The sequence below is a fragment of the Toxotes jaculatrix genome, chromosome 12, assembly GCF_017976425.1.
Source record: "Toxotes jaculatrix isolate fToxJac2 chromosome 12, fToxJac2.pri, whole genome shotgun sequence".
Taxonomy (NCBI): Eukaryota; Metazoa; Chordata; class Actinopteri; family Toxotidae; genus Toxotes; species Toxotes jaculatrix.
Genome location: NC_054405.1, coordinates 19984920 through 19997740, shown reverse-complemented (window position 1 = coordinate 19997740; position 12821 = coordinate 19984920). Strand labels below are relative to the sequence as shown.

Below are 12821 nucleotides of genomic sequence, written 5' to 3'. Positions count from 1 at the left end.
CCATAATGTTGGGGGACACCCAAAACATACATTTTAAAAAGGACAGCCAAAATCGGTGCAGCAGATGCTTAAATATGCTGACTTTCAGTCTGTAATTTTGGTGAGGCTCCAAAAACATTGGATTGTACACTACCCTTGGAAGGATTATAGAACAAACTGATTGGGCTCATGCCCAAGGGCATGCCCCATATGCCCCAAACAGTCAAGGGGCCCATGAGGCAGAGCCTTTGTTTGAAGTGACCGTTAAAATTTCTTGTTGGAAAAGCAGTCACACAACTACAAAAAGATGCTAAACAGCCACAGAGAGATGAAAAATTAGAAATGATTACAAAAAAACATGAAAAGACTACAAAGAGACTCAAAATGAATGCAGAAATCAATACAGAGACCCAAAACAAGCACAAAGATATACAAAACATCCACAAAGAGATGCAAAACACAGCTGTGTCTTATGTATCTTTTTCAGCTCCTGTGTAGGAAGGTTGGGGGACCTTTTACATGTCTGTGCCCAGGGGCCCATTGTCTCATAGTGCAACTGATCAGTGTATTCACTCTAAGTTCATGTTATGTCATTTAAACTGTAATTATGAGCAACAGGGTGGAAGAAAAAGACATTCACATCAGCCTCCAACTTGTGTAGTGGAATTTCTGACACTACAAATACATAACACAACAAAAGTAGATAATTTAGGCTCTTTATCTGGTGAGCCTACAGGGTTAGGAAAACAGGACTAACTCCTGTGGAAAAAAAATTGTGAGCACTCTGTATTGTTATAGATCCTAAGTCCAAAGAAGACATTTTCCCAAGTCACTGAAGTCTTGACACACAAGTCAATTCCCAAGTCTTCCAAAGTCCCAAGCTTTAATTTTTTAGGAACCATATCAAGAACTTTATTTCAGTATTTTTTTTAATAGTTAAATCTCAAGTCATAAGAACCTGGGTCAAATCAGGTGCAGCTCAGACAAGAAAAAGAAAACAGTATGTATATATGCATAGCCTATGAGCTTAGAGGAAGTGGGTGCAGCACTGAAATGCTGGTGTAAAATGATAATATTTCATGACTCCTGAGGTGTAGCCTGCCTGCCTGAACCTGTATTGCTACACTGTTATCGTTTCTGCCTGAGGGCACAGGTCAAGGATAGCAGCAACCATAGCCTCTCACAAACCACACATTTAAATATGGAGAGTGTGTCATCAGCACATGTAACACAGCCCAGATACTGGTGCCTGCAGGTATGAACAGATGCAGAGCACCAGCACAACCACTGTCATTACAGCTTGAACAACCTGGTTTATTTCTCCGTTTCCTTATACGCATGAATAATACAAGCCTGATAATCAGACTGAACTGCCAAAAATCACAGATGTGGGCAGAGATCTGGAGGTCTGGAGCCAGGCTAAAACAATGCATGGTAATTCAAATAATTCACTTTTCTGGGCAGTAGTCATCAATAGTGTTTTATTCCTTCATCACTGCATTACAGTGGGAGGAATGTGCTAATGTGTTAAAAAGGTATTTGTTCAGTTCTTTCTCATTTTTCACCATAATTTTACCATTTATAGTTTCTATCACTTCATCCATCTGTATGTCAAGCTACCTATGCGCCTATCCATTTACCCACACATCACAGTTCACTTTGTCATCACTCCATGCAATCATTCATGCATCAGGCAGCTTTGGTTGTTCTGTTTGTACCAGAGGGATTAGCAGTGAGGCCAGAGAGGAGATGAGATGGAGATTACGACAGAGATAATGGTGTTTGGATTTAGAGTCACTCAGAGGAGGCAGTGGGAATTCAAAGCTGCAGTTTTAATCACAGGTGAGCCACGTGCTCTCTGATCTTATTTAAGAGAATGACTTACCACAGGTTTAGAATAGAACAGCTGACAGCACTGAAAACAACAAATGACATGAGTAAATCAAATAAAATGAGAGCAGTGTCTTTGCTCTCATTTAGACAGACAGTAGCCACTGTCTGTCTAAAGTGCGAGGCTCCATTTTATGTCCAGTCAATATCATATTCACATGCATCTTTCATCGCAGTTCATCTTTTAAAGAAGTACTTCACATCACTGACTGTCCACAAAGTGATGAGCCCCTCTTACTGCTTATTGTAAATATTCTCAATGATAAATCCATATCTCATCATATAATACATATCCTCTATTTCTTCAGCATTTGCGCTGCCACATGATATGTGATGTGTGGTCACAGGATGGGAATAGAATTAGATCTGTTGTAAGCTTTGGTTTCTGTGCATTGTGTTGGTATACAGAGGAAGACCTGGAGGTCAGAGGGCATTCATTGGGTTATGAGATGAACTTAACATCCCAAAACTTCAAGCGGGGCAGTGTTATTCCATCACAGGAGAACTGTGAGGCTGCAACTAACAATTGTTTTCATTATCAGTACATCTCATATTATTTTCTTTCATAAATTATGGATTGCTCTCTGTGTGAAATGTCAGACTGATCTCTGAGCTACAATTTGGAACATGTCGCCATCTATTGGTAAAGATAGTCAAATAAAAACAACATCGCTACTATGGTAACATGTTTACAGCTGGCATAGGGATCTGTGTTTAAATCCCTTTTATATCATTTTATAGTATTATAGTTCATTTCTAATATCCAAATATGGCATTGATGTTCACAAATCTCATGTTGTCCATCACGGTCAGCGGCCTCTATCTGTCAATGCAGGTTCGCACATTCGCAGCAGGCTAATAAACCCACACTTAGTGGAAAGACGCAAATATAACTAACGATTATAGACATCGTTCATGTTTGAGGCAGCTATATTCGCATGGCTGTTGAATTGTGCCCTACCTGTACTTGCCACGTACGAACTCACTAACATTTTTTTTTTGTCGAATCTGCCGTGCTACTTCACAGTCAGCAGAGCAAGATGGCGGCCCCTACAAAGCAGTAAGTTGCAAACATGCTAACGCGATTATGTTAGTGTGCGGTTAACAACAAACATCGGGTTCTCTTGTTTGGGGTTTTATGCATAGTTTTAATAAAGAACTTAATTTTCTGTAGCAGCCGTTGTGTTATAGCTTAGGGTTGTTTGTAAAACAGGCGTTTTGCCCTGTGCTGCTCCTTTCGCTAGTTAACGATATACGAGGGTGCGTTGCAGTCGTACATAATGCTTTCACTTGTCACTTTTTCATATTTAATCATTTAGACTGTGTAGTACTCTGTTGTCTGCTATTGACGTGAGCGTCAATACCAGCATTCAAACGATATGGGCATGTTTCTACATACTGGGGTCAAATTTGTTGTCCTAATTAACAAGAAAGTCATCATCATCAAAATAAACACTCTACTTAAAACTCATTCGCTGTTCATTCAGTTGGCTGCTGTAGTTTTGGTGTCAGATGCAAAGCCTTCGTATTTGTCGCGGTAGAGTTGCCACTTTTCCTAATGAATTATAATTATGAATTATGATGAATTATGACTAAGGAAAGTGGCACACATGAAATGTTAAGGTGACTTTTGTAGGACAGGGTTTCAAAAGTATCCCGATTGTCCACAGGTACGGGCTGATCTTACCACAGAAGAAAGGAGCTTTAAAGACAGCAACCCTGCAGAAGTCCTCAGTGTTTGGGGATGACTCAGATGATGAAGTGGGTAAACTTTTGGATTTGCGTTATGTAGGGTTATATAACATGTCATTCACCAGCCCCAGGATGTAATTCAACTACATAGATGTTTGTAAAAGAAACTGAAGAAATGTACCAGGGTAACAGTTGGCATTTTAGCAGACTTCTTTCCAAATATTGTCACTATGATTTGTTATGTTTTGTTCCTTAGACGTCAGTTGGGGAGAGTCTGCAGAGAGAAGCTATCAAAAAGAAGATGATGACGCAGGTGAGAGGAAGAATTAAAAGACTTTATGCAACTTGAGTTGACTGTATAAATTCTTTAACTTTTCTTCTTCTTTTTTTATTTACAAGCACAGTAATTCCTCTGTGATTTACATTTCTCTGCTCTTTGTCTCTCTTCCTCTGTCTAGACTCGCTTGGAGATGCAGAAGGCCCTGGAACAGGACAGCACTGTATATGACTATGATGCTGTGTATGATGACATTCAAAAGCAGAGAAATGAGAGCAACAAAAAAATTCTGGGAGGCACTGACAAAAGGGTAATCTACGTTCATTTACGCTGAACGCTTGTATAGCTGCATTTGTCAACACTGAGATTTCAAAATGGGAGTTAGAATTTTCTCATGAACATTTACTTTATTTTTTTATTTGTCTGTTTCTCTTTTTAACAGCCAAAGTATATCCACCAGTTAATGAAAGCAGTCGAGGACCGAAAGAAAGAACAAGAGCGAAGGGAAGAGCGAAAGATCCAGAAGGAAAGAGAGGCAGAGGGAGAGAAGTTTGCTGATAAGGAGGCCTACGTTACCTCTGCCTACAGACAAAAACTGCAGGAGCAGAAAGAGGAGCAGGAGAGAGAGAGGAGAGAGGCAGAGATGGAAGGTGAGACTGATACTTTACAACTATTTTTAGGCTGTTGGCAGATAAGATTTTTTTGTAAGTGATATGGTGATATTAGACTTTGAACTCCAGACGTTTCAAACAGCATGTGAATATAGCTTAAATTTGATTTACTCAAAGGAACTTTTTGTACCCCCTAACAACTTGGATATTGCAAAAACAATTTGTGCAGACAATTTAAAATAAGCCTAATGGATTTTTGAAATATTTTACTAAAAGCAGAAAAAGTTCAGGAACATAACTTGATACTTTCAATTCCTTCCTTTAATTTTATAGGGGGAGAAGTGCATCCTCCCTAAGGGCACACAAAGCATGTTGTGGAAACAATGTAAATGATTTGTTTGAATTATGTTTGTTTTGCTTAGCTGCTTTGGACGTGAAGAAACAAAAAGACCTGAGCGGCTTCTACCGACACTTGCTGAATCAGACTGTAGGAGAGGAGGCGATACCAGACCGCTCAGCAAACAAGTCAGTCATAGCTCCGCATTACATCTCATTCATAATCCCAACAATTACCCACATATGTTTAAAAACTATTTTGAGCCTTTAATTCTTTCTCTCTGTTCCTGCTCCAACAGAACTCATACCTCAAAGGTTTCAAAAGACACAGAGAGGACCTCGCCTGCTCCCTCACCTACGTTCCATGACAATAACCCAACTTCATGCAGCGACACTGAGGAGGGGCATGAGCAGAAGTCTGGGTTTAGCAAGCCTGGTGCAGGCTCTACACACTCAAAACGTCAATACAGACAGAGGTCGCCTTCATCAGGGAGTGGAGAAGATAAGGAGAAGGAAAGAGAGAGGGAGCGAGACAAACATAAGAAGAGTCACAGAGATCTAGACAGAGACAGAGGAAGGGACAGAGATAGAGAAAGAGACAGAGACAGAAACAGGGCAAGGGAAAGGGATGACAGACATGGAGGAAGAAGAGATGACAGGGATAGAAGGAAAGACAGGGACAGAGACAGAGACAGGGATCGAGGCAGAGAAGATGACAGAAGCAGAGGCAGGGGGGATACAGAGAGGGAAGACAGGCATGGGAAGAGGGAGAGGAGCCCTAAAGAAAGAGAGAGGGATAAAAATGGGGAACGAGAGAAGAGGAGGAATCCAGTAGAAGACGAGCGGAAGGACAAAGATCGGGAAGAAGAGAAGGAGAGAAGGAAGGAACCAGAGAAGGAGAAGGCAGTGAGGAGGGAAGAAAAAGACCCAGAAAAGAAGGATGAAACTGGAGCCCAGAGAAAGGAAAAAGAAGGTGAAGAGAAAGAGGAAAACGTGAACAAGTTTGCAAAGCGCAGCACGGATCAGACTGTGAGTTCGGCGAGAGAGAGGTACATGGCCAGACAGATGGCACGTTCGGCCTGTAAGAGCTATATCGAGAGGGAGGAGGACTGACAGCTGTGCAGCACACGGCGCAAACATCTCTGAATTGCACACAATCTCAATTAAGATGAGGCTAATGTTGTTTTGTAGTTTTATTTTTCTTCAACAAATCCCATTAAAAAAAGTCACTGTCTTTTTTGTCAAAACTGTCTGACTCCCCCACGCTGTTACCCAGCCCCACTGGTTCCTAATGGAAATATATAGGCTTGTTTCATTTTCTTTTCAAGGGTCAATAATTTCTTAAAACAGCTGAGCACTGTAGTTTTTTAGCAAATGTTCCTCAAACAGGAGTAAATATTGCACTTGTTGAAGACTACTTTCATTGACGGATTAATACACATTTGGTACACTATGGGAAGCTTGCCAGCCTTGTCTTGTGCTAATGGCCTTCGGTGATGAAAGACAGAGACCTTGGTGATACATACTTTTTTTTTTTTTAGTCTTGAATAGACAGATTATTGATTTATTATTGTGAAATAAGCATGTTGACTTGTAAATAAGAGTTTTGACAGACAGCCTCTTGTGTCATCACATACCGGAATGAGTGTAAATGCAAAATTTAAACTTATTACTTAAATTGGAAGATGGATGAGTGTGGAATGACGTGTGAACCAGTGAAGTCGTGTTTATTCACTTTTGTTGAGGTTTTGTATCTTACTCTTGTAGTCAGTGAATTAATAAAATAATTTCTGGTCCACAGTTTCTTCTGTTGCTCTCTCTTTGTTCTGCAGTCATGTCCAGTATGATGTTAAAAGGTGTGAATGACAAATTCAAACCATGATTCTGAAGGTAGCAACGTTTATTCCACAAAGATCATTTGATCACAGAAACGTGCTACTGCTTCACAGGGTTTTGTGCAGGAAGACATCAATTCCAATACAGAAAATGTTGGATGGCAAGAATCTTATCTGTGTGTCTCCCTTGCCTCTGTGTCAGCCTTGGTCTAGTTGTACAAGGAGACGTTGGACCACTGAAATAAAAGAGAAGGTAATTTGTAGAATTATTAGTATTTTTAATGATCTTAATGACTGATGTCTGCACAGATTTGGCTGCACGCTATAGTGGAGTGTAACAAAGTACTAGTACTCAAGTACTCATTTTCTGCTACTTTATATGTGTACTCTTGCTTTTACTCCACTACGTTAAAATTTTTGCACATGTAAGATGTGATCATAAAATATGATGCTTTGTTAATAAATGATAAAACTACACAACAATTATATACTTGCCTCGTCCCAGGTCAGGCGGATCACTCCATTGGATGATTTGTCCTTGAAAACAGCTGCAAAGAAAACAAAACACAAACATCAGATTTTCTTTTACGGAACAGAATTTTAAACACACATTTTGAAATGGAGAAATACCTCAGAAGAGGCAATACTGTGCCGTGCCGTTCAAATCTGTTATTAATGATGTATATTTGAGTTTGCTATGTCGCTCACTTGTTGTCTTTTCCAGGCGCAACATGAGAACGATGAAGCTCTCCAGGGAGGTGGATGAGAAGCCAGAATACCTGAACATCATGAGCCTCACCATGCCATCGTTCACATTCATCCCTGGTATAGAGACATGGGGAAAGCCACAAGTACTCCAGTTACAGTTGTAAATAAGACTCATTGTATTGGCATAAACATATCATTAGTTTTAGTCAAGTTTAAATGCACTGATAAATAGGGTTACCTGCAGACTCAATTGCTCTCTGGAGCTCGTAGTCAGACAAGGATCCATTCCTGTTCAAATCAGCTTGTTGGAAGATTTTCTGCAAAAAAAAAAAAAAATTAACCCACATTCAGAAACTAAGAGCACTTTATACATGTATGCTGTTTGTTTCATTATTAGCTGTGTATCAGAGATTAACTAATCTGTGTCTACACATTTAAAAGAAGTGTCTTAGGTAAACAAAACAACACAAAATAGGGAATGATTTGAAATATGTCTTTATCGTTCCCGTATCAGCTGCATTACCTTGTACTGATTAATCTTCGTCCAGAGAACTGAGAATTCAGAGAAGGTCATGGTCATCCTTTGGTCGGTCTTGATGCACATTAAGGATCTCTCTTCAACAACATATGAAAAACAATTTCACTCCTTTTCAGAATGTCAAGATTTGTTTTTTTTTTCTGTCTGGCATGATAATGTAGCATGACTGGAAACATAAGAAGTACAAAAAACATTTCTGTATTCAAGGATACATCCACCATTGCGATCATGCTCCGGCAGGAATCCAAACCAAAGCCAGTACGGGTCCCTGTAATTGGCAAAAAAAAAAAAAAAAAAAAAAAATGGAAAAACTGAAATCCCCAAAGTAACTTGACTAGTTATAAAACTGAATAGTGATTCACAACAAAAAAATTAAGAATTGTAATCTTTTGATAACACATGTGATATAAATCAAAATCAGCTCACCATGAGGGAAGTTGTCATTCAGGAGCCTCTGAAGCTGCCTGGCACTCAGCTCACCATTCTGACAACAGATACACAAACATTAAAAACTGTGATTGATTGATATCCGTAAAAGAATAAATGGATGAGAGCCAGGTGGAAGCTCAGAAAAACATCACACCTGATCAGCGTAGCGGTTGAACAGGGCGCGGGTGGGATCAGTGTTCTCATCAGGCTTGGTGGGGATCTTAAAGAGAACAAAATCTATCAGGTCATCACTTAACATGTGTTAGAGAGTCTAAAGTTGACAAGTTAATGGTCCACACGTCAAATTGGCTAACAATAACCACTCTCTGTAACTTACAGCAGCATTATGCACTACAGCCTTTTATTTCATACCTCGGGAAGAACCAGTTTGCCCTCTTCTTTGTGGTCATCATCATGATCATGATCATGATCATGATCATGATCATCATCATCATGTCCATCATGGGGACTGTATGCAGAGGAGAATGTGTTAAAAAAAAAAAGACTTCTGCCTCCTGTACACAACAGTCCTTTTCTGTTACAACTCAATTTTTAATTGCCCTCATGCTGTTGGATCCAATGTCTAGACTAAAAAAATACTGTCTTGTTGACATATTATCAGCATTTATTTAGATCAGGACGCCTTTTGAATTTTACATTATATTTTGGCAAAACGTTTTATTCAACACTGATGCACTGAGCAAGTCTTTACCTGATCTTAGCCTCAGCCTTGGTGTAGACAGAGAGGACAAACTCAGCGGCCATGTTGGGTTTCATGGTGGATGGAACAATCACATACTCTCCAGGCTCCAGGCTGTGCAACTCAATCAAATCTCTCTCATAGCTGTAAGTCTGTCTGTCCTTAATAGGCCTGTTTTCGTGGAAGAAGGAGGAGCGCAGACGTCCTGCTGGAGTCTGGAAATATAATGAACCTTATTTAATGTAATGATATTGAATTTCAAACTGCTTTATTCAGGTTACTTGAATGTGGAATTTGTTTTGTGTGCACAGTTAGAGTGTGATATTTGTCCTTCTATGTGCTTACCCCTGGTGGAACCTGTTGGATGTGAAATGGGAAGAAGAATGTCACTATACAGTTTTCAAATCAGTCAAAAATGTTTGCTAAAATGCATTTTGCATCATTATTTAATATTTAATGGAAAAAATTTCAGAATGCAGACCTTAAAGATGGTAAGGCCATATGGGTGGGACTGTCTCTGTTTGCGAAACATCTGCTGAGGTTTCTGCATCAGAGAAAGCAGGATGTTTTTGTCTGCTTCCTCCTGCCTGTCTATGATAGACACCTGGATGCGATACTGAGGATTCGTCTCAAATTCACCTACAGGTAAAGAGAAACAATGACAGTGCAGATGACACTTTTTCATGCTTCCACACATTAAAGTTAAAGCACGCAGCTAACATCTTCTCCTTGCACTTATTAAAGGTAAAGGTAAAGGAATGAATTTTGCTTACTGCAGTTCACGTTGCCACCTGCAGATCTCCCTGGCACCCACTTGCCATCATAAATCATGCATTTCCACTGGCAGGTGAGGTCACCATCAATAAAGTTGGGGTTCTCACAGCAGATGGACACCATGTTGAAATAGTGGCAGAAGTCCTCCAACTCCATCCTGAGAGACACAGTCGAGCACAGCAAGAGAACCAGAAAAATGTTTACATGTAAACCACTGCGATGCCAAACCAAATACTACATCCAAACTAAAGAAGATAAACTAATTATCTGGCTTGCTAATTTACCAGAACTCTCCATCGTCACGATCAAAACACTTTTCCCGATCTTCTGGCCTCACTCTGTTCCACATGTCTGACCTGAGCATAAGAGGAAAATAAATGAATTACAAAATTCAACATATGAAAACTGAACAGATTCATTCTTCGTTATTTTTCCTCTCAGAAATATAACTAGTCTTCAGTTTTAGTGCAAAGCTATTTCTTTTTTGATTGCTGCAACATGCAGATATGGGTGGATGGATGATTGATTCATACTTGTCACTCCACTTTCCGTTCCACTCCGTTTTGCCCCAAGGGTTCATGATTCTCACCAGCTTCACTTTGGAGCCATAATACTCGACCTTGAGATGAAATGATAACTCGTCAAATGAAATGAGAAACTTGCAATGCTTCTGATACAGTATCTTAAGAAAATACCAAATTAATATCGACAAAATCCTGAACCTCTCTCAGCTGCAATATATGAACGTGTACTTTTGCAGCTGCACAGTTTACCTCAGTGACAGCCGTGACAGAATAGGCATGTGCATCCACCAATCCAGTGTGTGCCACAGTGTTCACCAGTCTACCCTGAAATTAAAAAAAAAAACAAAACAAAACATGAAATCACCCCAATGACTCAGATTTTTCTTTTAAATTTTCTTCTGTGAAATTGGTTCTTACCCCTTTTGGGGCAGTCCCGCAGCAAATCATTGACCTGCACCCAGTGGCCCTGCTCAGTTGGAGCCAAAGTTGCTCATCATGACCTGCAGTGTGGGCATCCCCAAGCATGTAAGTCATGTGCACGCCCCCGCTGAAATCCTTGCAGGCCTCTGATGGCAAGCCAGCGTTCATATCGGCGTAGGAACCACACACTCTGAAGGACACAGGAAAAAAAAAACATTGAACAGTTGAAGTCTTGACTCTGGTGCTTGAGCCACAAATGTGACCTTCTAAACTGTTTTATACTAGGATGAGTGAACTGGTTACATACTTGGCGTATGCCTTCTCCAGCAGAGGAACCCAGAACTCATTTCCTCCATTGCAGTGCACAGACAGCAACCTGTTGTTTATTGTTGGCAGGTGGTCGTCAATGACAACATTCACCCACTTGCCAAACCTCCAGAACTAGAAAGGACATGCAAGAATTATAAGTTGATGACCACAGTGTGCTGTACAGATGTAAAAACAGTTTTATCATCCTTGTGAGTCATTAAATCTTTACCCTGAAGTGGAATATTCCTGCATAGTTCTTGAAGGACTGGTCCATGGGAACAACTTGAGCCATCAGGTGTTTTTGGAATGTCAGTGCAGAAATTGCAGCTAGAAACCAGCAATTACCTGGTAAATGGAGAAAATGAACACTTTTCTCAAGCACTGCCACATAGTTCAAATTCTCATGTACACTACTTGTTAACTTTTTGTGTTCTTTAGCTGAAAGCCAGAACCCCTAGCTTACCAACACTGCCTTGACCAAAGTCAAAGCGGGAGGCTCCCTTCATACAGAAAGTGGGCTCATCACTGTTGTTCTGTCTCTTCAAGATCTCCTGAATAAGACAACAAAGGAAATATATCAGTTGTAGATAAACATGTAAAAATAAATACGAAAAAATGGAGACTTCAGAATGCAAAAGCAAATATTACTCTACAAATATACACATATATGATCTATAAAAACGTATTTTAAAGTGTTTTACAGCTGGTCGAAGCCACTCCACTTCATCCTCCTGCCAAGAGGTCAAACTAGGGAGGTCTCCCAGAGAACGGTTGTCAGGTGGGAAGCTGCTGTCCACAAAGAGTCTGCCTCTGCGGAGGCAGTTATCTTTCAGGTGCTCATAGTCTTGGTTGTTGAACTTGGCAGGGTTGGAAGAGCTCCCCTCACTGCCATCTTGGTAACGCAAGTTGATGATGGAGGTGCAGGTTCCAGATTCAGGCATGTTGACGAGAGGCTTCAGGCAGACTCTGAGATACAAGAAGATAGATGAAATAAGAGATTTCTGAATGTAATTTAAAATGCAAAATGTGTTTCAGAGGTGAATGGAGATGATTACCTGCGAGATGACCACAACCGAATGCTGCTCCCTTGCAAGAGAAGTCAGTTGGAGTTGCTTGGTCTGGTTTGTGCTGAAGCCGCAACTTATATTCACAGCGTCTTACATAAGGCCGGACTCAGACCCGCCCCCAAGAAAGTACAAGGATGAGGGGGCGGAGTGGTTTATGGATATGAAAAGTGGTTTGTCTGGTGTAAATCATCTCCACTGAAATGTCACCTGTCCAGTCAGGTCAGTTAGAAATGCATGCAGTTGATTTCTGCTCAAAGGCAAAATAAATAAATAAATTAATTAATTAATTAAATAAATAAAATGCAGCGTACCAATAATCAGAGGTGATTGCTGAAACTGTGAAATTCACATAATTTCACACAAGTCAGTCTTTGTATTTTTTCCTCTATTTTTTTTTATGTCAGTTCTTGTTATGTGCACCACTGCAATAAAGGGATGCAATTTGATTTCCCTGTTCCCACTATTACATGATTTACTTTGAACCTTATATGTGAATTAATACTTTCTGTTTTTCTTCTGCTGTAAGTGCATAAACTTGAATGAATGAGTTTCTTCATGTGTCTCGGTCATTTAAGTGAACATGACAAAACTTCAATGTGTAAATTCCATCTTTGGTTAAAAAAAAAAAAAAAAAGGCCGAGAAAAGTTTGTGTGACAAGGTGAGGGAGACTCATGTTTGAAAGCTGGATTATACCTCTATGAAAAAAAAACCCCTCTAGATAATAATAATTT

General features: G+C 40.0%; 2 protein-coding genes across 2 annotated transcripts; one reads left to right on the top strand and one right to left on the bottom strand.

The window, feature by feature from the left end:
- Positions 1 to 2804: 2804 nt before the first annotated feature.
- nsrp1 (nuclear speckle splicing regulatory protein 1) lies at positions 2805 to 6576 on the top strand. The gene is made up of 7 exons (XM_041052516.1): positions 2805 to 2929; positions 3540 to 3630; positions 3818 to 3874; positions 4020 to 4148; positions 4281 to 4488; positions 4872 to 4974; positions 5085 to 6576. The coding sequence occupies exons 1-7, from the start codon at positions 2910 to 2912 to the stop codon at positions 5896 to 5898; spliced, it is 1422 nt and encodes a 473-aa protein (XP_040908450.1). The 5' UTR covers positions 2805 to 2909; the 3' UTR covers positions 5899 to 6576.
- Positions 6577 to 6829: 253 nt separating this feature from the next.
- Positions 6830 to 12148, bottom strand: LOC121190940 (calpain-2 catalytic subunit-like). The gene is made up of 22 exons (XM_041051960.1): positions 12078 to 12148; positions 11724 to 11988; positions 11486 to 11573; positions 11252 to 11367; positions 11021 to 11154; positions 10711 to 10903; positions 10543 to 10617; positions 10303 to 10388; positions 10054 to 10125; positions 9769 to 9926; positions 9477 to 9634; positions 9341 to 9352; positions 9008 to 9210; positions 8668 to 8764; positions 8450 to 8515; positions 8293 to 8350; positions 8079 to 8134; positions 7852 to 7920; positions 7567 to 7645; positions 7329 to 7442; positions 7116 to 7168; positions 6830 to 6856 (listed from the first exon to the last, which is right to left on the bottom strand). The coding sequence occupies exons 2-22, from the start codon at positions 11961 to 11963 to the stop codon at positions 6830 to 6832; spliced, it is 2154 nt and encodes a 717-aa protein (XP_040907894.1). The 5' UTR covers positions 11964 to 11988; positions 12078 to 12148.
- Positions 12149 to 12821: the final 673 nt, after the last annotated feature.